The sequence below is a fragment of the Hoplias malabaricus genome, chromosome Y, assembly GCF_029633855.1.
Source record: "Hoplias malabaricus isolate fHopMal1 chromosome Y, fHopMal1.hap1, whole genome shotgun sequence".
NCBI lineage: Eukaryota > Metazoa > Chordata > Actinopteri > Characiformes > Erythrinidae > Hoplias > Hoplias malabaricus.
The window spans coordinates 6,565,460-6,579,161 of record NC_089820.1 but is presented as its reverse complement, the minus strand read 5'-3'; the positions used below and the strand labels follow the sequence as shown (position 1 = coordinate 6,579,161).

The following is a 13,702-nucleotide window of genomic DNA, read 5'->3' as shown; positions in this document are numbered from 1 at the left end:
CAACCAAAAACACCCCCTCCCAATATTAGAAAAAATACAAATAAAAGTATAAGTGTAAGTAGTGATATTCTGTTTGTGAATGTGTTGGTTTAACCCTTTCCACATCTCTTTTTTTTTATAGCAGTCCAATATTATTTGAGATCAACATCCAATACCTAGGTTTACAGGTTAATAAATAATTCATTACGTTAAATCAAGTGTGCTGCTGATTAACGAATTCATACGATGGGAAACAATGTCTGAAACCAAACTTTGTTCGGCACACTAGCTCACAACACACTTTTTAGAAATAAAAATACTCTTTACTTTTACTCTATTTGTGTTTTTGCATTATGGAAATTACATACAGTTTAATACAAGCACCACGCTTACGGAGAAGATACATTTAAAAAAAAAAAAAAATAATAATAATAATAGTGTGTCTAATATTAAGCACAGTACGTTGGCTCATCAGTGCATAATTTCATTGTGTAGAAAGCAGTATTCCATCATAGGCTGGTCATCTGGATCTTAATGTTCCAGTTTGTGAAAGTTACACTCACAAGAATTATACACAGCAGGAGAGGGAACAATATGTGTGTTGTTTTATACTTTAATTATTAGTCACTCACAATCATTATTTTCCTGAGAATGATTACACCTAGTACCGGTCTATACCACATTCCAAACAGACTTTTTCCATTGGAGGAAAAATGTAGAAATTGCCTTCATTTCTGTTCATCGTGTGTTTTCTGCTCTACTTTCAGTTTTAAATCTGCTGTCTTATTGCACCAGAGAGTTTGTGGAGTTGGTCACATGGAACACCTAGGAGTGAAATTCCCCTTGCACTTGGTAAAAACTTCACTAAAACAAGATCCCACCCTAAACTCAAACTTTGTGGGTTTAGGGTGACTGGCTCAAGATATCACTGAAACCAGACAACAGTCATTCTGATAGGTCTCAACACGTCCGGAAAATATAAAGAGCATGTGCAGAGTGTGTTCATGTCCAAATGTATTTAATGAAAGGGCCTAAACAGCAAAATATTAAGCTTTTAATAAGTACAATTTAACAAATATAAAAGACTTTTGCTGTTGAATTCTTTAATGTAGAAGCCTTGTGACCAGTTCTAGTTTGTTTTTCCTGAGAGAAGATAAGAACATAACTGTCCACTATTTACTAATCTACTGTGTCTGCTAATTCTTGTGCAGATTAATCAGATCCCCTAATGAAGAAAATTACATTGAAGGTTTACATCGGTTTCATGTATTTCATTACTGTATCTTCAAATGTTTGTTGTAATTCTTTGCATGATTTGAAAATTCCAATGCTTTTGCATTGCGCTCAAATTTCATAATGAATAGATGCACACATTTGGTCCAAACTTTTGACGATTCCACTTCCATTATAATGATCATTTTTGCTTGTCTGGTAAAATTAAGATTTTACAGATATTTTGCTCCATCAGTGATCAAAGAAGAAAAGTAAACAAATCCAGTTTATTGCACAAAAATGCACATTACCCCATAGACAATGAACGTGAGAATATTAATCCTTGACAGGAATACATTTTGAAATACAATTTATATAAATATAAAGCTAAATCTAACAAGTATTGGAACCCATGTCTCAGGAATGATGCAACAATCATTTTGAAATATGTGTAATAATTGTATGAGCTTGGAGAAGCTTTAGACGCCTGGCTCCATTCACCACACTGTGAAATATTTCACCGGATGTTTCTGGAGCAAAGAACTACGTCTACACTCTTTAGGCATCGGGGAGACGATGAGACGTTGCGTCATACGAGGTAGGGGCGGGGCAGGGGTTCGTAGTGATAGTGATTGGCCAGTGAGCAGGTAACGAAGTCAGAGAGAGAGTGAGTGAGAGAGAGAGCAGGTGAGAGAGAGAGAGAGAGAGAGAGAGAGTGTGAACCTAAGTCAGAAAGAGAGCAGGTAACGAAGTGAGTGAGAGAGAGAGAGAGATATTGTCGCAAATATTGTCATTAGCTCGTCGAAATGTAACATCTATCAGGAAAAATAGCCTGATTTACTTTCAACTCAGCTTCAAACACGGATCTTTTTATTCTCTGGATGATTCGGGTTTAGTTTTTTTGACCATGAAACGCGTGACGAGTCCGGTAAGTTAAACATTCCTGTCAGGACGTGAATTATCTTTTGTTTAATGTGATTTCTTAAAAGGTAACCCTCGATAAATGTTTATTAAAATCACCAGCATTTCCTCGCTTAAATCTACACCACAGTTTGTCCTGTTAGTCCTGAACGTCGATAGAATGTCTGTAATGATCGAACAGCGTGATTAAAACGCGCGGCAATTAACTCGATTATTTCCATGTTCTAAAGCAGCCGTTGGAAAATGTTACTATTCACATTCAACCAAAGGAACACAGTTGCTGTGTTAAAATGTTATAGTAATCAAAATATTGACAAAAATCGATATTTATTTTTCATTGGACATATAAATATATTATAGAAACGTTCTAAAATGTGAGTGAATTTTTAATGAAGTTGTATATAGATTTATACCAGAATAAAGCTATGAATGGACTGTATAATCAACATTACACACTTACTGATCCAGACAATCTTTCTGTGACTATATGTTTTACTCTGTTGCTAGAAATATTTTTAGAAATCTGGTTTCAGACCTTGCATTTTGTCTGTACTCTTATTTTCCTGTGTTTAGGTTTTGATATTGATCTGGACCCTGCAGTTCTTTTCAGCTGTTGAGCAAGTCAAGGGTCTTCCTTCGGCACTGGGAGGTAACAGAAACAGAACTGTACGAGATGTCACCTGCCGAGAAAACATGGAGTATTTACATGGTGTCATCTGTTGCCAGAACTGCCCAGCTGGTGAGAACCAAGAGAAAGAGTCAGTTATACCCTGTTCTGAACTTTGTGTACACTCTTTTTATATCTATTAGAAAATGCACAAGGTTTCAGTTGTGGGTAACCAATAATAATATTTATTGAAAATCACTGACCAATAAAACGGGGCACTCTAGAGCAGGTACCAGATTAACTCATATGTATCTAGTACAAGGAGAAGCGGCCCCATTTTGTGCAATATGCTAAACCCAATTTACAATAAAACATTTAATGTTGAACTGTATTGATTTTGGACACGGGAAGTATAAAATATGGGGTTAAATATAAACAAACTAACTCTAGAGCAGGTAGATATGCTCAATTCCAGGTGTCTGCTAGAGACACAAAGCCTTAAAGCATTGAGCTGTGGTATGGTTTTCTCGGGAGTGATGGCACTTCATCAGCACCTTAATGATGACAGTGTTTGTGACCTGTATAATCAGTAATCCTGTCCTCACCAATGACTGCCAAATATCTTTCAAACAGCATAAGAGCACTTACTGCTGCAAAGGGGGACAACCTACCTGTTAGTAACTCTGATTCACAGAGATATGTTGGATGAACAAAACATTTGGCCATACGGTGTAAATGTAATACACAGCAGACAAGCCTGTTTAACAGGAATGCTGTATGTATTTTCATCTGTAACCACATAGTGACTCACCTGAATGATGACGTAAATTTATAACCTTTAGAAAACAAAGAATGCTGTTTGATGGGATTGCAACGTGTGGTGTTTGTTAATCATTAAGCTGATATTGTTCATAACAATATTGATATCACTCAAGGATTCAACATTCAACATGCTAATGGGCCAGTAAAGGGTTTTTTTGTTTTTTTTCTTCCCAATTTTCCTATTTTTACCCACATTTGTATGGCTTTCTGTACCAAAACCAGCCATAATTAATTTTTACATGTCATTGCTTTTGTATTCTGTGTCTGAGTGGGGTGTCTTCCATGTGTTCCGGTTTCCTCCCACAGTTCAAACACATCCTGCGTGGGTTGTGTGAATTGCCTTTATTACTAAATGAGTCATTTCTGACTATTCTGTCACTGGCTGTTTTAGCATCAGCTGTTCTTAGCACGTTCCTGTGGTTGCTGTTCACTGATTGACTGAGCAAACTTTTGTTTTTCAGGTTCCCATGTTAAATCGCCTTGCAGCCGAGCATCTGAGAGAGGAGTATGTGAAAAGTGTGACTTTGGCTCATACACAGAGCATGACAATGGGCTTTCTGAGTGTTTACCTTGCACCAAGTGTCGCTCAGGTAACTTCTTTGGGAGTAATATTGGCTAAAACACTGGAGGTTCTGACACAGGAAATGACAAAATCTGTAGGGCGATTTTCTTGTAATAATACCACCTCAAAAGAAAAGTAATCGTATTCTAATTAGTATCAGAATACATAACTGTGGGTTGTGAGTTGTAATTAGTGAGGGATAATGTCCTCCTGAAGTTCACAGCAATAGCCTTTTCGTCAAAAAATACATCAACAGAAAACCAGAAAGTCTGACAACATTCAACTGCCAGTTTATCTGACATTACCATACAGCAATTGCTGAAAATGTAAATCTCATGATCAAATACGTTTAGTTGATTTTCATAGTGATAATTAGTGAATGTCCACAGGGGATCACACTTACTATGACGTGTGTCATGCAAATAGTGTGCAGGTTCTGTTTTGTATTTTTAATGTGTAGCTGCAATTGTGCTAGGTAGAGAACATTTCTCGGGTCTAATGGCCAACAAGTTACATTGTAACAATGTTAATAAACTGGCAACTCCATGTATATTTGTCATGAAAATAAGTCACACTTGGGCGGCACGGTGGCGCAGCAGGTAGTGTCGCAGTCACACAGCTCCAGGGACCTGGAGGTTGTGGGTTCGATTCCCGCTCCGGGTGACTGTCTGTGTGGAGTTGGTGTGTTCTCCCCGTGTCCGCGTGGGTTTCCTCCGGGTGCTCCGGTTTCCTCCCACACACGTTGCAGGTGGATTGGCGACTCGAAAGTGTCCGTAGGTGTGAGTGAATGTGTGTGTGTCTGTGTTGCCCTGTGAAGGACTGGCGTCCCCTCCAGGGTGTATTCCCGCCTTGTGCCCGATGATTCCAGGTAGGCTCTGGACCCCCCGCGACCCTAAATTGGATAAGCGGTTACAGATAATGGATGGATGGATAATTCACACTTTAATACAATGGAGTTAATCCCAAATCGTATCTGTATGATTTTAAAATCTTTTGAATACTCTTTATATCTGTAGATCAAGACCGCGTTCATGAATGCACTAGCACCAGAAACAGTCAGTGCCAGTGTAAAGAAGGACATTTCTGCCTCCCAGATCAACCCTGTGAAATCTGCAAAACATGCAGAAGGTAGGTTGCACTCTACAGAAACCAAAGTCAGAGGTGTCGTGTCTAGTGAAAATGGACATTTAAAAAAGTTGTTGATATTTTTTAAGAGATTAAATAATTAGAAAATGTCCATAATGAATGAATATGTGATTAAACAAACCTTCAAAACTAGATTAAGAAAGGCAGTGAATAAAAAACAAAGAGGAAAAAGGTGACTCATAACTACTGCAAAAAAGATCAAGGATGTCACTAAAACCACAAGCACCATGCTATCGTCACTCGTGGCTTCTGAGATTAGATAAGATTAAGAGTAGATAACCCACTCCAGTCTTGCTTCTGATCTGAACAGACCTATAGCTTTATCCATGCTCCTGCTGAAGGTTCAATTCAAAGCTACAGGTCTGAAAGTATTTGGAGCTGTAGAGAAATCCTAATAATAAAAAAATGGATGCAATGAAAATACGTGAATGCTGATAAGTGCAACATTTTTGATACTCATTCAGCACTTTTTTAGAAATTCATTCTACGTTACGACAATGATTCTAAGCTTATAACTTTTATTATTAGATTAAAACCTATTTACTAAAGAAGCTGAGATGATGTTCTCAGAATAATGAACCATCACTCTTCTCACATGGGACTACTTGAACTGTGAGAAGTAGAATGCTCTTACCTCCACAGCTCAGATTTGGGATCTAAAGGCATATTTCTTTTGAAAAAAGAAAAAAAATAGATCTGGAATATTTTAATAGTTTGGGTTTCATTTTCTCTATTTCTTAGTAATATACTTAACTCTAGTACTGAGGTCTGTATCTGTATGTCTGTAATAATCACAGTCGCCCAGTAATTTTTGGGGAGTTATTTATTTACTTTTTCCCCTAGGTTTGTTTTTTTTAATTTTTTTATAGGAATGTATTAATTCTCCTCTCTCCTTCAGATGCCGTGAGGATGAGGAGGTGGAGAAGAGCTGTACACACAGCTCTAACACCATCTGTAGAAAAAGAAGCTCCAGTCAGGCATACATAGGTACCACACACACCTTCTTAATACATTGGCACACACTTCCTTTTGTTGCTCAAATCATCTGAATTGAGTCCGTTGTGAATAGTTCTGACTCGTGTCTCTAGTCTGAGTCTTTCACATATTAATAAAAAAAAACAACAAAGTTTTTAAACTAAACACTTATTTTGTGAAAATGTGTGTACTCTCCTTTAACATGTACAGTGAATAAGGCTTGTTTAATATGGCAAATCACATTATATAACAAGAGGAAATGCTATAGGATTTCCTTTTTTTTTCCCTTTTCCATCAATTCAATTTCTTCTATTTTTGTGTGTGATACAGCTGTAATTGTCCTTGTGGTCACTGGCGTGGGGATTACACTGCTTGTGGTTATTCTGTACTGGAAACGTCCTGCATGGTGTAAAAAAACATTGGCATCTTGCTGCTCAGGAGGAGTATTTATAAACGTGAGTGTGTTTTAATTCTTACTTTTTCTTTTCCCCTCCCCCGGGCCTAATAACTTCTAGCATCAAGACGACCAGAGAACTGCAAAAACACATTGTAGTTATTGAACCTTCACTGAATGTGAATACAATTAGCGGTCAGTCAGTTGTTAGAAATGGAAAACTTATGTCTATAATAATAGTAGGAATCCCAGAATGGAGCTAGAAGAAATTCTTTTTTGATTCATGTTTCAATTGGCGATTGATTGATTGAAGAGCACCATAAAACAACGACGCTGACAGTAATATGATTGCGTAATAACTGTATCTGTTACTGCTGTGGTTTCCTGGGACAGGTTTTGAAGTGTTTGAGGGTGATTTTTTTTTTTTGCAGCTTGATTACTCATCCCCAGCACTCAGTTTCATAACGTTAAATTCAGATTTCATTTTTAACACTTGAAATGTAAAATCAGACAATCACATTTAAATTTTCAGCTTGCATTTATAGTCATTTTCTTCTGTTGTCAGTTTGCACAGCGTTTTACAAGCGTTAAACACCTGTTTTCAGATTCTCTTAAAAACGCTTAAAACAATACAATCTACTCGGAATTTGACCTTCATTTTAGACATTCTTTTGTGCTGAGGTTTGATATAAATCCAGTAGGTGGCAGTAGTTCCTCAGGCTCTTGCTTGCAGTGATACATGATAAAATTTTAATCAGTATACACTTTTTTTTACACTTGTAAAGCTTAAGTGAGCCACATATTTATCTGCAAAGTGTAAAATGTATTGAAATTCTGGTCTATTTTTTTTTTTTTATTTATTTGTCATGATTATTACGTATTTGGAGCTCCTTTGTTTAAAGGTCTCCATCATAAGTTGAATTATTCTCTCAGTAAAGGTGATGTATCTGACATTCACACTAGAGCTCTTCACTTCAATCAAAGGCCTTTCCATTGGTCGTCTTAGCACAGTGTCTAGAAATGTGGAACAGTTATAGTTCTCTCTCAGAGGTGTATACAAATGAAGAAGATGGGGGTGGTTGTTTTTATTTAGACAGTTGCTTTCTGCTAAACGTCTCATCCTAAACTCTGCCGTCTTGCAATGTATAAAGTGCTCAAAAAAGTTTTAAAAAGCACCATTTCTATGGGACATGTGCCCAACTAGTGAAACATGAAAGTATTAAATGTGCTTTTATTGTCACTGCACAAATACAAGTGAACTAGGGCCTGTGAATTAACACACACACACACACACACCACTTTATATTGAAATGAGTTATTCACTGCTATATTAATGTTTTAACTGTTAGATATAGCACAGTTTTAAGTATTTCAGACAATTTAATTCAAAATACCACGCTGTAAAGTTATAAAGCCTCTTATTACCAGTGAAGTTGTAATTGTCCAGTTATTTATTGTGCTTCCTGATTTCTTTGCCATTTTTTCTGAATATGAAACAGAGAACATAAACATATAATCAGTTTCTTCAGGCTATCCCTGCATGGAAGTAATTTTCTCTGCATATTATTTATTTAAGAAAAAGATACTATACCAATTTTATGAGACAATGAACCTTTCTGAAATACCGTACAGGAAGTGTAGACTATGATTATGGTTTTGATTCACTAGAGGAAATCATTTATTGCCCTGAGAACTTGGGTACTTTTCTTGAACTCTGATACCATTTTCTTAACCACAACAAAGGAGCAAAGTGCAGCCTGAACAGTCGTTCATTAAGAATATGTGCATATAATTATGCATCATTTCTTCTTGTGTTCTCATAAACCTAAAAAGGGGAAAACCATTCACAGGGTTATTAAAAGGTTAGGAACATGCCAATTCATAAGAGGAACAGTCCTTTACAATGGTGACAGTAATTGTTTTAGTATTGTTATTGACACCTTGTTTAAATATAGCCACTTTATTTACTGTCCACAATGGGCAGTGAATCTACAAAGTACCTTAGCTGCTGCTTAGCATAGCTAAGTACAACTAAAATACACTCCAACGCTGGAATTCCAATGTCAAAAAGGAGAAGTCATGGAATTATGAAAATCACAGGCTTGATAGACATACAAAATGTTCAAAATTTATATTCAGTATCTAATATGAGCACCACGTCTGGAAATGCATGCACTTACAAACCTTGGCATGCTATCAGGGAGGTTTAGTGGCTGTCTGAAGAATGTTCTGCCATGTTGAATGCACTTTGGCACTCAAATCCTCAAGATCCCCTGCTGGCAGCTCCCCTTGCAACTAAGGACCAATGTTGTCCCAGATGTTCTCAATCGAAGACATGTCAGGAGACACTGTAGGCCAAGGTAGCATGTTTAGGCCATGCAAGCTGCTCACAGTAGCACAGGCAACATGCTGCCTGGCATGTTCTGTTAGAAACAGGCTCCAGGACGCTGGAGAACTGGCTATACAAGTGGTTCCACAACCCAATTACTGTACCACTGAGCTGTTACCGTACCTGAAGTTAAGACTAGAGGGGTTCGGCTACTGTAAATTATGCCACGGCACATCAAAATCCAGGGAGTAAGACAGATGTGGTATTCCCTTGTAAAGGCCTCTGCGTGGCTTTGCCCAGGTGGTCTCCAGAACAATCTCAGACTTTTGTTGTCTCTGAGACAAATCCTCACTAAAGACTATTGACTTCCATTCCAGACTCCATTGCAATCTTACTGCGCACCATGATAGCATTTGTGAGCTGTGGCGTGAAGTCAAAGGAACACGCCTGTAACTGGACACTTGACTCGTAGCCTAATGTCGTGGAAATGGCTTCTGATGCTTTGTAGACACTCTAAGCTTGGGATGTGATTTCTAATTTCACTTGACATGCAGAATGGATCACACAGTGCCATTCTTCTAATCAGGCCATCTGTCCGTGCAGAGGATTGTCCTCCTTGGTGTTGCAATTTCAGTGTTGAGGAGTGTACTATAACAGCCAAAACACCATAAAAACCACCTTTGATACCATCAATGCAATAAAACCTGAGAATTGCTTAAGCTATACAACACGCCTTTCTAGCTGTTTTTCTTCTGCTCTTTAGGAAAGCAGCTGTGGCTCTGAGGAGTTGCAACAGAACGGTCTGAACTCTGCGCTGGAAGATGTGCAGGCCCCTTTTCTCAAGCAGAGCCCCAGTGAGCTGGTGGGTGTCAGGACAATGAAAAGTGATGAGGTGGTGGAGGAAGAGGACCGGGGGCTAGGAAGGAGCCTCCCCAACACCCCCACCTCCTCCCAGGGCAGCCTATGCTTGCCTGTCCAGCCCAGCCACAGCCTAGCACTGTCTGCTCCCCCACCACCGGTGAGAACCGCATCAAATATCTCACAGAGAGAGCGCTCAGTGGGGTTCACAAAGCAGGAATGCACCTTTTGCTACATGTCTTTACGATAACAGGTTAAAGTAGCATGAACCCTGTCCCAGACCGGATGTTTTAGAATTAAATTTGCTTTTATTTTTATATATCAGTATTAATATTGTACAGAAAATGCATAGTTACACCACAGGAAATCATTAAATACAATGGAAAGCTTTGCACATGAGCCTTATTCACCATGCCTAATGCCAAGTGTCACCTAGAAGGACTGTGTTCTCTCTGGTGATAAAGTTCCATCCAGTACCTTAGGGATGATTTGGAGATATGTGATCCACAATTAAATTCCTCCAGTTAACTAAGAAATCCTGCTTTGTGAACCACCCCCTGATGTCTTAATTTTGCATGTGAAAGGCAGAAAGGAGCCTTATATCAACACTTTAATGGGAGGTTTGATGCACACCACCAATGGTTACATCAGCACTGACATTTATTGTCAACATATTGTAAAGATATGTTCACTGTAAATGTTGGTTTAGGCCAGAGGTCATTAGTTTTGCTGGGGTTCAGCACAGTTTGGTGATAAGTCCTGCACAAACACACCTGGCAACTTCTGAGTTGGATCAGGTGTGTTTGTTCAGTGATGTCACCAATCTGTGCTGGACTCTGAGCCTGGAATTAATGACCCTGGTCCAGAGTGTCCTGCTGAGCTTTGTCTTAACACCAGCTTGCTTATGCGTGTCCAAGTGCTAAGCTATGACCTCATTTGTAGCAGCTCTACTTTTTGTTGCCTGACCTACTCTTTTTCAAATGCAGACACACTCCAAGAACATTGTATGTCGAAAAAGCCTTCTGAAATGTCTGAGCTATTTTAATGTGTACATATTTTGAAACTGACAGCTTGTGTAATATATATATATATATATATATATATATATATATATATATATATATATATATATATATATATATATATATATATATGTATATATGTGCGTGTGAACATAAAATGCTTTGAAGGGTAGCTGGATGAACCTAAGATCTCCATACCCAGTTCCAACTGTCAGTACAAACCCTTAAATACTGTGCTGTGGAACTGTGTTCTCTGGAGTGATTGAGCTCCATGTAATACCTTAGGCATATTTATTTAATAGTAGTACCTTGTCTCACTAATGCTCTCCCAGCATTGTTCCAAAAACTAAGCTTTTAAGCTTCTACTGCAGCAAAAGGAAACAAGCTCCCTGTTTGTTTATAGAGCAGAATATTGATTATTTTGATGGATCAGACACAGCAGTGCTGCTTCAGTTTGTAAACCCTCACTGTCATGGCTGAACTGAATAGTCCATCAAGCAAAAATTTCCAGCCAACAGCGTTCTTTGTCAACAGATGGTAGACTAGAGGACAACTGGCATAAAATGTGCAGCAACAAATGAGCTACTTTCCCTGACTTAGAGTGGACAGTGTCCAATATAATGACTGTAGTTCATGATAATGATGGTAACAGAGATAATTACCACGCCACACTATTAGAAATGCTTCCTCTATAGGAAATTAGTGGAAGTGTAAGAGAGGCGCTCCCAATAAAGCCTTGATAAATAGAATTACTGTTCGTGTTCAATGACAATGGAATAAATGGAACAAGAATGGAACCATCTATTGGCTGATTAAGGAACATACATAAAATAAAAGCTATGTACCTATTAATTTGTGTTTTCTCTCTTGTAATTAGGAAAATGAAAAAATAAGAAGACGACTAGTTCCTTTGAATGGTGAGTTTGTATTCTTTCTTGTTGTCTAAGTGATCTATACAAATTTTAATATTTGGACAAATATTGGGGAAATGTATCTCTAATTGTAGAACTAGCTTTAATTAAATTATCTTTATGCATTTCCTTTTAGATCATTGGTAGTGATCTATAATTTGATTTATTTTTACTGTACTGTAAATGTATTCTACCTATTAATTTATATTCTTTTTATTACCAAAGGAGAGGAATCACTGAAAAAATGCTTTGACCTCTTTGAAGAGATGGACGTTAACATTCACAACAGATTCTTCCGCAACATTGGACTAAATGACAATGCCATTAAAAATGCAGAGTCCCTGTCTCTGGAAGAGAAAGTTTACCAGCTGCTGAAAGTGTGGCTGGAGAAGGAAGGGATGACGGCAGACTTCAACACCCTCATAGAGGCATTGCTTCACCTCAACCAGAGGCTTACGGCAGAAAATATTGTCACCAGAGCCATAGCTAACAGATGGTACATGTACGAAGACATCTGAGAACTTCTGTTACTGCAGTATTTTATTCATCTGAAGTCTTTATTTCCCACAATTTCATAATAAAAGGAAAAAAGAAAAAAAAAATACAGTGCCGATCTGGAGCACCTGCATGAGCCGAAGCTTGTTAAGCTCCAAGCCGAGGGTCCACGATACGGGTACAAAGCCCTGTTGCGTTGGGCTGTGAAGACGTGGAATGTGTACACGGGAATGATGACCATCGAAAATCTTTCAGATAAATGACCAGTATTTGACCTTGTTGATATTAATGACTGAATGCTGTCTAAACATTAGAGCAATATTCCCACTGCTACAACAAAGCCTTTCTGTAAGAGAAGAAGCAGTTGCTGTTGGAAAGAAGAATACACTGACTATAATATAACCAAAGGCCCTGTCTAATCAGGGATGTTTGTAACGTAAAGTAATGTAGGATTTATATTAAAAATATTTATTTTTATACATAGGGAAAACAAATGCCTGTGTTTAAATGTCACTAAGTTTCAGACCCGTGTAAATGCAATGAATTAATGATTTACTCTAAATATTTATACTTGTGAAGAAAGATGGAATTATTTTCACTTTGCAAACACCAGTGTTACAGTATTGTTTACAGAACAATGGGGCATTTTTTTTTATTTATAAAAGGGTAAAGCAAAATGAAATAAAAGTTTCTCAAAAAAAGGATTTTTCTTAGAAGTCTGCTACCACTATTAAACCTCTATGAATTTTGAAATGAATTATAATTCAGAGCTTTGCAAAAAAAAAAATAGCATCCTGATGTAATTAAAAATACATTTATGCCACCTAACAGGGCTTCACTTTTGGGAAACTGTAGTGTTTAGTTTTTTCTCTATATTTTAGAACAGGCACTTGGTCCTGTAGCTAAAATAGGTCTTAATTAATTAGAACGATTTAAAATGTTATATATTTTCTTTAGTTACTCTAGTTACCATTTGAATTGTTGATGTTCTAGGGGCTTTATTTTGTGTGTATATATATATACAATAAGTATTTATTGCACAAGAACAGTGCAAATATACAAAAATAGACTAACGGTACTGGATGTTGACTTAATGTAAGTACAGATGAATGGGACCAAAGAAATTGTACTGTAACTACTACTGAGAAGTGATGTAGTGATTTAAGAACAGCAACACCTTTAAGAACAAATGCATGTGTTTAATGCAGTAACTGAGTGTGATGTCTAGACAGTAGATCTATGTATTGACAGGAAATATCAAAGTCCAATTGTGTTGCTTGAATGCGTGTATATCCATCAGCTCAGGCTTGGAACGAAGCTAATCCACAGTTTAGCAGTAAAGGGCCTGAATTACCCCAGATGGCTGGTGGCTTAGCGGTTGCAGTGTACTGAGTAAATGACCATGATGTAGAAAAGAGAGACCATGATGATCTTAGCTGTCCTTTGTATTCACTCAGAGACCGCAATTC

The 13,702-nt window shown here is 37.6% G+C and overlaps 1 protein-coding gene across 2 annotated transcripts; it reads left to right on the top strand.

Moving 5' to 3' along the window:
* The first annotated feature begins 1,872 nt into the window (after positions 1-1,872).
* LOC136679034 (tumor necrosis factor receptor superfamily member 10B-like) lies at positions 1,873-12,924 on the top strand. Of its 2 annotated transcripts, none has more exons than XM_066657300.1 (9): positions 1,873-2,119; positions 2,686-2,851; positions 4,003-4,131; positions 5,120-5,231; positions 6,148-6,236; positions 6,555-6,679; positions 9,711-9,809; positions 11,705-11,744; positions 11,964-12,924. In XM_066657300.1, the coding sequence occupies exons 1-9, from the start codon at positions 2,099-2,101 to the stop codon at positions 12,254-12,256; spliced, it is 1,074 nt and encodes a 357-aa protein (XP_066513397.1). In that variant the 5' UTR covers positions 1,873-2,098; the 3' UTR covers positions 12,257-12,924. The 2 variants fall into 2 exon arrangements, with proteins under 2 accessions (XP_066513397.1, XP_066513396.1); XM_066657299.1 differs by having other exon boundaries at positions 1,874-2,119; positions 9,711-9,965.
* The last annotated feature ends 778 nt before the right edge of the window (positions 12,925-13,702 follow it).